The sequence below is a fragment of the Ipomoea nil genome, unplaced genomic scaffold, assembly GCF_001879475.1.
Source record: "Ipomoea nil cultivar Tokyo-kokei standard unplaced genomic scaffold, Asagao_1.1 scaffold0785, whole genome shotgun sequence".
NCBI lineage: Eukaryota > Viridiplantae > Streptophyta > Magnoliopsida > Solanales > Convolvulaceae > Ipomoea > Ipomoea nil.
The window spans coordinates 430248-445022 of record NW_017617213.1 but is presented as its reverse complement, the minus strand read 5'-3'; the positions used below and the strand labels follow the sequence as shown (position 1 = coordinate 445022).

At 35.8% G+C, this 14775-nt stretch overlaps 1 protein-coding gene across 2 annotated transcripts; it reads right to left on the bottom strand.

Moving 5' to 3' along the window:
* Positions 1-354: 354 nt before the first annotated feature.
* On the bottom strand, positions 355-6199 carry LOC109177058. 2 transcript variants are annotated; one of them, XM_019326395.1, is made up of 4 exons: positions 6174-6199; positions 928-1032; positions 527-825; positions 355-418 (listed from the first exon to the last, which is right to left on the bottom strand). In XM_019326395.1, coding segments are annotated over exons 2-4 (381 nt in total). In that variant the 5' UTR covers positions 1009-1032; positions 6174-6199; the 3' UTR covers positions 355-417. The 2 variants fall into 2 exon arrangements, 1 of the variants encoding a protein (XP_019181940.1); XR_002053507.1 differs by lacking the exon at positions 928-1032.
* Positions 6200-14775: the final 8576 nt, after the last annotated feature.

Genomic DNA, 14775 nt, shown 5'->3' with positions numbered 1-14775 from the left:
ATCCAACTTCTGAGTAATGCCTGCAAGGGATGAAACAATTTTAATTCTCTTTGAAACAAAAATTAAGGAATAAAACTTAAAGCAAACCACATAAAAATATCAAAATACCATCAAAAGAAACTTTGCTTTAACGGCAAAAAAATCAGTAGTGCATGTAATGGTTAAAGTCCCTTCGTGCCTTCAAAAGTAGTAGCATAAATAACACTACAATAATGTCATTCGGCCTTCAACTCCAAAAAAAAAATACACCCTTCATAACAAAAACCAAACAAACAAATAAAATGAGTGTGTAAGAATAAGATTTGCAAGTTTCATTCTACTCCAATTTTATAGTAAAAGAAACTGGATATCACACCTTAAACATAGTAATGTACTTTACCTTGTAATTCACAAAAAAATTTCATCCATTGAATTAATTCTGAAAAAAAAACAGGATACAAGGTATTAGATGTATTGTTAAAAATTCAATTCATTAATTATTAAGGATAATTTATGACATGTAACTATTAAATATATATCCACATACCACTCTTGGTTAGATCTCTCTGCCGCTAATGCAGCAAGTAATTCTTCATATTGTTGAAACCTCATCTTTAAATCAGCAAGTTCTGTCTTCAGTTGAGAGTTCTCATTCATAGTCGCTTTCATTTGATCCTCAAGATGGGACGTGTTTGCTCGAGTGGATCTAGATGTTTGTGGTTTTGGTCCATTCCCCATTCCTTTGATATATCCTGATCGTGTGCCCATTACATCATCATAAACTTGATCAACAGTCATTGGATTTTCATTTGATGCTGAAGTCTCAAACATGGTGATCATCTTTTGCTGAAATATTAGAATGTCTAATTAAACACTAAAATATTAAAGATAATTATGAAAATAAATAGTTAAAATATATTAAACAACAATATTTATGCAATGACACACATAAGTTTCCTCGGCTTCACGTGTAATCCACTTGTCATTCTTGCAGCGCGTGAATTTAAATAAAGCAATCCTATCAGGCATAAAACCACCTTCTTCCTTTTGTCTCTATGTAAAATATAGAAATATTATTTTAAAAAGTATAAATATCAATTTAACCATAACTCATAAGTAATGTTTAAAACATACAAGTCCATTAAACACGGGTACAAATGCAGCAGACCCTTGATTATGTGGAATTTTCTGTTGACTGCGGCACCAAGAATTTATCATGCACTTCACCTACAATATCAATCATCATAACTTAGTTGTTGTATTGAAAATATAAGTGTAAGATAAATTTAATAAAGATTACAAAGAAACTGACCTGCACATTCCCTTTGGACCAATAATCACAGAGTTCGTTCCAATTATCTTCTGTTAGGCCTTTTGGAACATGTAACTTTGCCTCAATTGCCGAGTCATATTTTAGGAACTGCTTGTGCAATTCATGCTTGTAATTCCTATAGCGAACTTTGAAAATATTTTCCACACATTCAAAGATTCGAGAATCTTCTCGAAAATTAACAACATCCAATCTCATCTAAAAAAATCAATGTTTAGAAGCTTAGTTAAGAAATAATATTATAAAGAACTTGTTAATTAATAAAAGCTATGTTTTTGAATAATAGAAATTTTAATAAGAGCTTTGCTAAATACTTACCAGTAATCGTTCCCAAGCACGATTTTTTTCTTCTTCTGTGAATTTAGAATATTTTGTTGGACATGGCATGTAATCTCTAACTATTTGGCCAAGTTCATTAGACAACTTAGCTGATTGAGTTCTATTTAAAGGCCGTCCATGTTCCCGATCAATGATAACTTGCAACTTCTTTCCAGCAACCTCGTTTCTTTTTACCAATCCAATTCCTCTTGTAGGTCCCCTACCACGCTTTTTTGAGGTTGTCCCACCTTCTAAAAGAAAATTGACAAATAAAAATAAGTGTTTATATTATCATGATATATATATATATATATATATATATATATATATATATATATATATATATATATATATATATATACACACTGGTTTTCTATGTTATAAAGTAATTTAATTTTTAATTAAATTGTAACCTGCATGTGATGCGTTTGCTGAAACAAAAGTGGGTATAGCTTGATTCACTTGATTGGTAGATGTGACATTGTTTGTCTCACAGTTTGAGATTGGTATAGAGCCTGTGGACCTCATCACTTCATTGTTCGTGGTAGCTGTGATCCCATTTGTGCCTTCAATAGTTGATGACGACTTAGTGCGTTTTTTCACTTGACCAGGTGCCATTTCATAACCTGAAAAGGGAAACAATAATTAAGCCAAAACAATGATTTGCTAATGCTAAAACATTCAGTTTTAAGTAACATACTTTCACAAATAAATTACTCAATAGACTTATGAATCTTCACTCTCATCTGAATCATCATTCATATCTTCTTCAGTACTATCATATTCAATAAGAGTTTCATCTTCATCATCTGATATTATAAAATCATCCACCTCTTTTTTTTATTTCAACCATTGTGGGTTGCACAATAGTAGCTTGTACAATATTTGATTCAACACCTGCTCTATGCAAGGATGTAGAAATATCACCAAATACTCCTATTTGCATGTCATTATCGACTACCATCTCATTATCTTGATAAACTACATCGTTATCTATCTCATTTTCCTCAAAAATATGCCTATGTTGGAACTGTTGGACAACTCGCCAACTTAATCCTAACTTTGGATCATTCAAGTAGAAAACTTGTTTTGCTTGGAATGCTAAAACATATGGATCATTTTTATACCAAAAGTTTGAAATTTTAATACTAGTGCAACTTCCATCATGTTGAATGTAAGACTTTTTTCCAATATCAAACCAATCACACTTGAAAAGAACAATACGATGATCTTTTATGTATTCCAACTCAATCACTTCATTTAGCACTCCATAAAAATCAATCAATTCATCTCCATGATTTCCTTGCACAACAATTCCACTATTTTGGGTCTTGTGACGGCTATCTCGATCTTTTGTATGGAATCTAACTCCATTGACAATGCAAGCTGTATACTTTCGAGCACACACTTGAGGCCCACAAGCTAATGAGTATAATGCATCCATTGCTTTAGTTGCAGATTCATTATATAATTGTGATACCTAACAGTTTAAATAGAAATTAGTAACATAATGAATACAACATGGTTCAATTAAGTGTTTGCTAGTATAAATAGTGTGTCTCTTGTATACTTACCTTTCCTCTAAACCAAAATAGGAATTCTTTTTTATACCTCTGATTAACTTTATGTAAATTTTCCTTCTCAAGTAAATCAATGTGTTCTCTACAAATGAAGAAAATAGTAAGAAACTAGAAGATAATGAAAGCAGTTTTGTAATTTAAACTTAGTTCTGCTTATTTATATCTACAAAGCATACTTACTCCATATATCCTCCAACTTCATCACAGTTACTCAATGCAAACCACTGAATATTATCAAGTTCTTCTTTAGAAAATTTTTCATATTTCCAAGCACCAAAGGGACGAACATTGTGTGAAAAAATTGACAACTCACTAGGTAGTGCCTCCCCATCATTATTTCTATCTTGCTTGTTGAAACGAGTTTCTATTCCATCAAGGTATAAAGAAAGAAACGTTAAGCATTCACTTGCAACATAACCCTCAGCAATTGAACCTTCCGGAAGAGCTTTATTTCTCACATAATGTTTAAGAGAGCCCAAGAACCTACAACGTTCATGAAGTTAATTAAAGTATGTAAGTTGGATGTAATTAATACACTTGTTATATTAGACATTACCTTTCAATCATAAACATCCACCTAAATTGAACTGGCCCACCAAGGATAGCCTCTTGTGGAAGGTGAATTGCCAAATGTACCATGACATCAAAGAAGGCCGGTGGATAAATCATCTCCAACTTACAAAGTATGATAACAATATTATTACGCAGTGCCTCCAAATCTGTCAACTTTAAGGTTTTACAACATAATTGCCTAAAGAAATCACCTAACTCAGATAACACAGTGGCAACTTCCTTTCCCAAGCTTCCACGCACTCCAACAGGTAATATTCTTTTTAATAAGACATGACAATCATGACTTTTTAAACCTATCAGTTTTCCATCAGTTGTTACACATCTAGATATATTAGAAGCATAACCATCTGGAAACTTAACAGACTCCAAAAATTCAGTAAATTTCAATCTCTCATTTCTTGTTAGCATGTAACATGGATGTGGAACCTCATATGATCCACATGCTCTCTTAACCAAATGCAATTCTTTCATAATATTCATATCCTCTAAATCTTGTCTTGCTTTCACTGTGTCTTTATTTTTACCATCAATATTTAACAAAGTTCCAATGATATTATCACAAATATTTTTCTCAATATGCATAACATCAAGATTGTGCCTCAATTTTAGCTTGCTCCAATAAGGAAGCTTGAAGTAAATACTTTTCTTACTCCAATTAAGCTCTTCAGGATTTCTTTTTCTTTTTCTTATATTTGGATGCTTTCCAAATGGAGTGTCACTTACACTTTCTAGTTGCTTTAACACTTCCTCACCAGATAATTCTAGAGGTGCACTTCGACTCTCCACATGCCCATTAAATTTTTTGCTTCGACGTCATGCATGGTTAGTGGGCAAGAAACGACGATTGCCTAAAAATCCCAACTTACTCCTCAATCTTTAAGAACATGCATCACCGTTGCAATTTGGACATGCCATGTATCCTTTAGTAGACCATCCAGACAAATTTCCATAAGCAGGAAAACCATTTATAGTCCAAAAAATAGAAGCATGCAATTGGAAATTTGTTGAAGAATAAGAATCGTAAGTTGTCACACCTCCTTCCCATAATCCTATAAGATCTTCAATCAATGGTTGCAAATAAACATCAATGTCTCTACCAGGAGCTTTAGGACCAGGTATAAGTAGTGTTAACATAAAAAATGAGTTTTTCATGCACATCCATGGTGGTAAATTATATGGAATTAATATCACTGGCCACATGCTATAAGCATTACTCATATTTCCAAATGGGTTGAATCCGTCAGAAGCTAAGCCAAGCCTAACATTTCTTGCATCATTAGCAAACCATGGAAACTCATTATCAAAATCTTTCCAAGCCTTAGAATCAGTCGGATGACGTAAGTACTCACCATCGTCAATTCGTTTTTCCTTATGCCACCTCATATCATTTGCAATTTTTTTTGACATAAACAATCTTTGAAGCCTAGGTTTTAGAGGAAAGTATCTTAGTATCTTATGAGGAATATTTTTTCCTTTACCATCCTTGACTTTCCATCTAGAAGTACCACATATAGGACAACAATCGGCTGTCTCTAATTCCTTCCAAAATAGCACACAATCATATTTGAATGCATGAATATTTGTGTATCCTAATCCCAAGTTACGAAGCATAGCCTTAGACTCATAGTGAGAATGTGGAAGTGTATTGCCATTAGGTAAGCATTCTTTTAGCAATTCAAGCAGCATGTCAAATGATTTATTGCTCCATTTATTATACACCTTCAAATGAAGCAACTTCACAGTTAATGATAATTTTGAGAATTTAGTGCAGCCGGGATATAATTCTTGCTTTGCTTCTCTCAATATGTTCTCAAAATTATCAACTTCACCACTGTGAGTATTGGGATTTAACTGTGAGGTGGAGTTTACAAAATTTCCGTATTCATTTAAGAACTCATAGACTCCATCTAAGTTTTCATCATCAGAATCATCATACTCAACCTGAGAACCATTATTACTTGGTTCTTGAAAAATCGGTGGCTCTCCATGGAATATCCAACGTGTGTAATCCATGTCTATTCCATTTTGGCGCAAATGCATATAAACCACGCTTTGATTTAAGGATGTTGTGTTTAGACATTTTTTACATGGGCACCTAATCTCACAATCATGTCCCAAGTGATTTCCCACAAATAACATAAAGTTCTTAAGTCCTTCTATATATTCATTAGACCTTTTATTCTGTGTCATCCATGCTTTATCCATATTAAACACAGTACCTATTACAACATATAAGTCGTTATTTATAATGTAAACTAATTTTTTATATGAAAAAATCATTACATACATCGATTCAATATTTTAAGATATGTATATATACATACACAATTTGCATTGAAAAATTAGAATGAACAGATTATAGAACTAAATATTTTTTTAAAATTACTACTTACTTGAAGGGAGGTGCTTTACTGGATTCTTGTTGGAATACTATAGTAGAGCTAAAAAGTGTTGCTTAATCTGAAAAATTAAGATTAGCAAATAATGGATTAAATATTGTTTTGCAGTGTAAAAATATTTTTAGAGATTTCATAGTTATTAAATCTCAAGAAAGGCAATAAGAAATCAATGATATAAATTTGCATCTCATGCTAAGCAATGATCCATTACAACAAGCAACTAAAATCAATTCATGTATTGTCATACTGTATGCTCAAGAACCATGAAACACACATTGTATAGGAAAATTATTTAGACTTAGCCTAGAAGTATACCACATAAATCATTAATCTTTTTAGCCATTTTCTTGATTTTTTTTAATTTTTTTTTTTTTAGGTTAATAGCCAAAATAGGAAGACTTCACTTACCATTCATACAGATAATGACAATTGGCAGGAATGCAAGCTAAATGAAGCTAGGCAAGAGAAAGTTCAAATGTTTTAAAATATGCTTAGAAATGAAGTCTATCTTAGTATCAATGGAGTTTCTCCAACTCTGGAACACAAGGTATAGCTGACTATAGCATCATCTCCATAGCTGTTGTCAAAAAACTAGGGTGCTTCTGCTACTAAACAAACATCAATCTTTGACAGTTGCCCTTAATATCTTCACATCATTAAAAAAAAAATACAAAGAAAATTAAAAAATCACCACAAAGCAGGCAACTACATTTTTTTTTTCTTCTAAGATCTGTTCTTAATACCTCTTAAATTTTATTGGATATATATCATGGTGGATGTGATTAACATAAACTCTGACAAACAAGCATGTTAAGGTGGTACATATAATGACACAACATCATTGTCAAAACTAAAAAGAAATGCACAAAAAGAAAGAAAAAGCTTTATTACCATGTACTGTCAAAGTAAAGGAAGAGTATTTTTTATTTAGAGGAAGGAGGAGTATTTTTATTCATTCATTAAATTCAAATCCCATCAGAATCATAATACATACACAGAACCAAAGAAATTGATGAAGGTTAGGGGGTAAAATAGAGAAATTACTCATTAGACTCCAAATGATATTTAACTTTTGGAATTCACTATCTTGGACCGATCTATATGGACTATTAGAGTGACCTAGCTAGGTCTGGAATATTCACCTCAACAATATAATCTGATATGATAGTTGATAAGTATTAAGTAGGAGATGAAATATGAGAATAACATAATGAACTCATTGTAATCACAAGGCTCTGTAATTATAGATTAGAAGAGTAACTAACTACCCTATGTGGGCATGTGTATCAGTGTATGCTTTTAAGTTTTAAGATAGCTTGTGAATTGTTTAATTATAATTCATATGGGAGAAGCTCTAATCTGTCTGACTTAATTGTGTCTTATAATAATCATATTTAAATATTCTTTCTTACTTCAATTACTCAAATAACTGTGCCATTATTCCTGTAAAGTGCTAAGTATTTCTTTATTAGTATATCATCAAAATCTTCCATCAGGAAATAAGAATCCAACTTCTCAATAACCTCCTAAATTTTGAGTGAATCAGCCATACCCCCCACACCCCTCCAAATCTTTATGATTTTTCTACAACTTCTTTATGACAGGTACAATCAGTAGTAGTAGCACTGCAACATTCCCCTCTCATCTATCCTGTTAATATTATTAAACAACACTAACCTATTGTTATTTTTGTTGCAAATGTTATTATTACAACTACACCTCAAGTCATTTACAAAATATTCCAAAACCAACACCCAAATATATCACAACAAAAACTAGCTACCTCCTCGAGAACCTCCAGAAAGGGTAGCAAACAGCAGCAAATTAAATTTTGCTTCCTAAGCCTTCTTAGAGGGCGGCCTCATTCCCCCTTAGCTTAATAAGCTAAAACCATATATCATCAAAACCCAACATCAACCCCAAACAAAACACCTCAATATCCATCACCAATCAAAACCAACAACCAATCCACATTCAAGCTGGCTACATATTTGCAGAGATTGCAGCAGATGCAGCTAGTTGTATCCTACAGCCACCCCAAAATTGCAGCAGTTAATCCTTGCAACATCATTCCCTAAACTCACATAAAAATCAGCATCTAACCTTACCTCAAAACCACTTGCAAAAACCCAAATTCCACCCCCAAATCTGCTACATCATGTAGCCAAAACTACAAGATTCATCAATACCCTAGATTAATATGTTTATTACTAACCCCTCACCTAGGTATGAATAATTCATAATAAATGTAAATATATATATATATATATATAACAAAAAACAAATCACACCCATGTTATATAAAAAAAAAAACCAAAAAAAAAAATTACAGAGAAATTAGCTATCCTATTCTAACTAATGAGCGCCAAAATCATCCAAATAATACCAAAAATAGAGTTTATACATGAATGTTTTGGTGGAGATTAGTTTATTAGGGTTTGAATTTACCTAAACATGATGAATCTTCTCTTGTAAGCTTTTGGGTCCGATCTTTTGGAAGACTTCCACTGGGTTTTGCAGAGATAAAGGTTAGGTATTATATATGATTAAATAGTAAGATTAGAAGTACAGAAAAATCTATTGTAGTGTAGTGAGATGAGGAGAAAACCAGAGACACAGAGTGCCGACGAAGGTGCAGATGATGACCCTGTTGTGGTGGAAACGGCGGTGGTGTCACGAAGCGGTGCCGATGAAGGTGCTGCCGAATTTCTGCTCGTTGAAGATGAGACTAGAATACTCTGCTCTATTTTGTAGTGAGAAGTGAAGTACAGCTACACTATGATATTGACATATTGTACTCAGAGAAATAATTTAGACAATTTTTTTTTTATTGCTGAAGAGAGTGTTTTAATGGCGCCAATTGATAATAGCTTTCCCGCAAAATTATTTTCACTTTTCCTGACGTTATGATTTTTAAAATAAGACATTTAAAGACGATTATTATAAAACGTCATTAATTCTATATCTTTACTGACAAAAATATTATATTTCGTCAGTAAATATTATCAAAAAAATTTATTGTCTCTACCAAAATATATAGTGACGTTATTTAATATAACGTCCCAAATTGTTATATTTAGCGACGTTTTTTAGAGCGTCATTAAAATTTTCGTCGGGAAATGAAACATTTCTTGTAGTGCGTCCTCCTGAACTTTTCAATTCTTGGGAGGAAGGCTTGTTTCTTGGTTCAGCAAAAAGCAAAATTCCATCGCAACTAGTACCGCCGAGGCCGAATATATTGCTGCAGGAAGTTGTTGTGCTCAAATTTTATGGATGAAGCAACAATTGAAGGATTATGGAGTGAATTGCGACGATGTTAGCATATTTTGTGACAATACAAGTGCAATCGCTATTACTCACAATCTGGTGCTTCACTCAAGAACCAAACATATCGACATACGACATCATTTCATAAGGGATCATGTTGAAAAGAAAGATCTAAAAATCGAGTATATCCCTACGGAGAACCAAGTTGCATATATTCTCACGAAGCCTTTATGCGGAACGAGATTTTCTACTTTAAGGCATGAATTGGGAATGTTGGAAATGAGCTAAGTATCACTGAACTTAATCTCTTGATTTAAAATGATACATACGCTCAAATTATGGGTTCTACGTGTTTATATGCTATTATATGTTCTACGTGTTTATATGCTATTATATGTTCTACGTGTTTACATATTTCTATGTACTTAATTTCTACGTAAACTAATTTGCTAAATGTGTTAAGTTTTTAATTATGAATTTGCGTGAAGTGTTTAACGTGATTTTATATGCCATGCAAATTAGTTTGACAAAATGTGCAGTTTTATTTGATCTAATTTGTTTTTGAACTGCATGTTTTAATCGTTACTTGGACCGCACGTTATGTTCATGTTTGTGTTAATTTGTTTGCATAAACAATTTTTTTTTTATATGTTACCTGACTATTTGTGAAATATGATTTACAATTTGGTTTATATTAATGTGCTAATTGTTATTAGAATAATTTTTTACTAGTTTCTAAATAATTGCTTATGTGTTTAAGAAATTTGTTTACATATATATAATCTACCGTATGTATGTATGTGTTTTCTTGGTAATTTGATTTAAAATTTGGTTAGTTACCAAAATTTGTGCTTATTATAATTGGGAATAACCGTGTATATGCATGATTATATATGGATGTGATTTAATTGCTAAAAATTTTAAAATTCCATATATGTTCCGAAATTGCATGTGAGATTTACGAAAATTTGTGTAATTTGTGTGATCATATTTATGTGGAAATATGTGTTCAAATCTGATGTGTACGTATTTTTGAGAATAAAAAGGAAGAGATCAAATTGGATTAAAATCTCCTCCCTCTAAACCTCTACCCATAAAACCCAATCCCATTAAAACTCTCCATCTCTCAAACCCACACCCCTTAAACTTCTACCCATAAATAAATCCCACGAAATCTGACCCTCTCTCACAAAATCAGATCCCTTCTCATAAATTCTGATCGACACCCTCTCTCAAAGATCTCGATCGTCACCCATGCCATAAATATGAGCAAATCTCCTCTTAAACCCCAGTAGTTACTTGTCTAATCCTCTCCATAGCACCGTCCTCCTCAACCAATAGAGACTCACCCAAATTTAATGGATGTCAATCATACCCGTTCTGAACCCAACTGTCGACCATAATCCCTGAAGCCATCTTTAGAAGCCTTCAGACGTTCTCGAGCCTATATATTGGCAATAGCAATCCAAACCACAACCGTGCAAGTAGTTTATTTTTTTTTGCAGGAGAACCATGGTGTCAAAGGAGAAGAACAATGGAAAAAGAAGAACATCCATGAGGATCTGGAATCAAGTGCGGCTCCAAAAGTTGCGAGCAAGGAGGACAGAAGCTGGATGACACCTCATTGGGGATACTGCAAATGACCCTCTCGTTGTATCTGAAGAGGAAAACCTTCAAAACTTTGATCAAGGTGCACCTATCTCACTGCCAGAAGAACCAGGTTTTATTTATGCTGAAGAAGGAGAAGCCAAGAAAATCCCAAAGAATCTGAATCCCCTTTTCTAAAGTTTTCACCAGTTGTTCAACCTGACATGTATCAAGAGATTCTGAATATGAGAAATTCAGAATATCTCCACTATCTGAAGCAACTGACGTTTGGACCGGTCATGCCACCACTGGGATTTGAAGGGCTTTCTCAAGGACCTCTCGCACCACCTGTTCAAAATGATGCACCACCGGCAGTGGAACAAGATCTACCACCAGTCCCACTAGAACTTGTTCTGCAACCTGCTCCACCACCGGTGAATCCTCGTATCCGTCCACCCGTGGACTATACAAGGTTCTTCAATGCAACGTACTTGTCCTAAAGCTCAAACATGCATAGCGAAGACTCAGGACCAGGGTACTGCCCATCTCCTCCACACACTGACGAGGACAACAGTGAAGATGAATGTTGTTACACCAATCGCAGTTGATGTGGTTGTATTATCAAGATGTCTATGTGATCCTTTTGTACTCCTTATTAAAGGAGTAATAAATAAAAAAAATGACTGGTTGGCTGTGTCTGAAACAACCGTGATTCCTACCCCTTTAAAAAGAACCACAATACGAACAAACTTACTCATCACATCAAATGGTCAAAAGTCAAAAATGCAATGGACCCTACAAGGGATGAAGTAAGAGATCAAATTGATGGTGAAATTAGACCCTCAATTGGGGGGGAATGTTTGTATGAAGCGCCAGTGCATGATAACAACTCTGTGATGTCACTTCAAAACAACTCTCTGGAAGAAGTCAATTTAAACACAGAGATTATTTCAAGAACAGAGGTTATTGAAGAAGAAACTGGAAATCAACTTCAAGAAGCCGAATCACCAGAAGAAAACTTGCAGCTTGATGAAAATCCAGTTCTTGGTGATTCATGAAGAAATTTGTTCAAAAGTCTACACTCTCTGAACATGAGTGGAAGCCGAAGCCGAGAAGAAGATGAAGAAGATTTGTTAACATCACTATTTGCAAAAGTAACAGAGACAAGTGATGTTGTGTGTCAAAAGATTGGAATTACTCTTACCGAGCAAGGACATCTCTCTTTGCAACATTTTGAGGACACACGAACAAATTTGAAGGAGCTATTGGAACATCAAAATGCTCTGCAAACAAGAATAGACAGTGCCGAAAGACATCTGAAAGGAGATCTCACCGAAGGATTATTGGAGATAATCCAACTCATGAAGAAAGAACGATAAGCTACCGAGAAGATCAACAATGAAAGACACTTGAGACAAATGAAGGCCATACAAGACCAAGAGACAAGGATAAATCACCTTGAGGTAGAATTATCCTCTATGGCTAACAAAATATCTTATTTGTAGGATGTTTCTCTCAAAACACATGATGGTGTTAAACTTGTTAAGGCCAATCAAGAACAAGATTCCAAATCCCTTGGCTTTTTGATTGATAATGCCATAACGAGGGAAGAAATTCTCAATCATCTGGCTTTACAACAACAAGAATTCATCCTTGGAAGTCAACCACAACAGCTAGTTTTGACAGCCGCACCAACAAAAGGCCGTGGCCGAGGACGTGGTCAACAATCCCAAGTTGGTTTCGCTCAATTTACAAATCCGAGTCTTGGATCAAGCTCATCGAAAGTTGCTGAAACTCGAAATTGGTTCGAATGCTCAAAAGGAACCATAACATCGCAGAAAATTTGGACATCCGAGAATGTGCCAAGTATGGTGAAAAGATGGCCCAAAGCTGATCAAGCTCAATGGATATCTGACAAGAATAAGGAAGAAGAAGCAAAAAGGAAGCAAACCGAGATGTGGTATGAGCTTAGAGATTATACCAAGAATAATGGTGAAAGTTTGGGATTCCAAAGAAGCTTTGAAGAATGCATAATTTGGTGGGAAGCCGGTGTAACACCCCGAAATTTTGAGACTTTTTAAAACTTACATAATAAAGCTAAATCCTCATTAAATCCCGAAAATATAACATAAGAGTATGGGGTGTTATGCCACACCCGAGCTTGAGAACTCAGGTGCACAGGCTAACTAACTAAAATCCTCAATGATGTCAATATATAAGCATGGCATGCAGGCCGAAAGGGAAACTAACTACTCTACGCTCCAAATCTCTAGCGCGCTCTAGTGTCCACTCATCTGTGCCTGAAAGCCAAATATATCTGTTCAGCGAGAGATGCTGGTAACCCACTCCAACGCGTTGAAATACATTATAGATAGATATATATAGATATATGAAAAATCATTTCGAAGCAGGAAGATAAATACTTAAGAAACACTAGTTTTTTTAAAAAACCGGGAATAGACTCGCAAATAGGGACGAACACATCAAACAATAATAAACAGTTAAGTAGAGCTAACATCATAAGGTATACGCATCTAAGGTCACAGATCATTCTCCAATTCCAAACACATCATCATTCAATCACCATTCATATCACATAATCGTTGATGGCGCCACGGGACCAATCGCATGCCCCGAACATGAGGGTTAATGCTTATAGCATTAACACAGCCCCGCAGCACCCTACCTCAGTACCGCGGCACGAGGGGAGTTGATCGCAACCAACCCTTTGAGAACCGCTGACGAACTCAATGTCGGATCACGATCCGACACACCGCTGACGCACCCAGTCAGTGGACCGCGATCCCCTTTACAAGGGGGGACTTACGACCCTACACACCGCCGATGGGTACATCCGGTGGACCATAGCGGATCAAGCCCGACATACCGCGGAGCTATACTCAGTCGATGGGCGAAAATCCTCAGAGACTATGGCCCTACACACCGCCGTCCTATCACCCGTTGGGTCGCAGCCAACCGTAGCCCTACACACCGCCCGATTACTCGGATCGGTGGACTACAGCCTTCCTCGGCTTATTAGCCCTACACACCGTCCTGGCGCGTTCAGGTCCGGTGGGTCATAGCACCGAGGCCCATGTGGACCGCAGCCCAAGAAGTGAATCACTAACCGCAGCCAGGAGGATGAACCGCAGCTCATAAGTAAGCAATTTGACCGCAGCCAACTTCTAAACCGCAGATCAGGAACACCCCATTTGATCGCAACCAAATTGGGGCATCATGCATCACATAACACATAGTAACACGTAGTAGCACATAGGGAAGGTAAAGGCATATTAATAAACTTACGTGTGATCATCCACATACTAAGAATAGTCCTAAGGGTTCATATAACTTCCACCTAGGTCAACGGGTTACCAATTCAACTAGCATGCAATTCCTAAGACTCATTTATCCTACGTACGGTAACCGAAATATCAAACTAGACTTGAGCACGACAAACGGGGTCCGTTGGGACACAATGGGGAGTGGGGAACATCAAACGGGGGAAGCCGAAGACCCAAGGTGGGGTATGGTCCAGCGGGTAGCCGGTGGGTGGGGGTCACCCGCCGGCTGCCCGCCGGAATTCACTGTTCCGGCAGCGGGTTGCCGGCGGGCACACGACTGCCCCGGCGGCTACCCACTGCCCGGCGGTGATTTCTGGGCAGCGGGTAGGTGGTGGGTTCCCCTACCCCCACCTACCCCCCACTGACTCTTTTACCATAATTTCGTCCCGGGGACCTTC

Excerpts from the sequence above, each read along its gene's own strand:
- LOC109177058 (XM_019326395.1), bottom strand. The coding sequence starts at position 1,008 with ATGCCTGATAGGATTGCTTTATTTAAATTCACGCGCTGCAAGAATGAC. Across the intron at positions 826-927 it reads GTGAAGCCGAGGAAACTTAT|CAAAAGATGATCACCATGTT; the intron begins GTGTGTCATTGC and ends CTAATATTTCAG.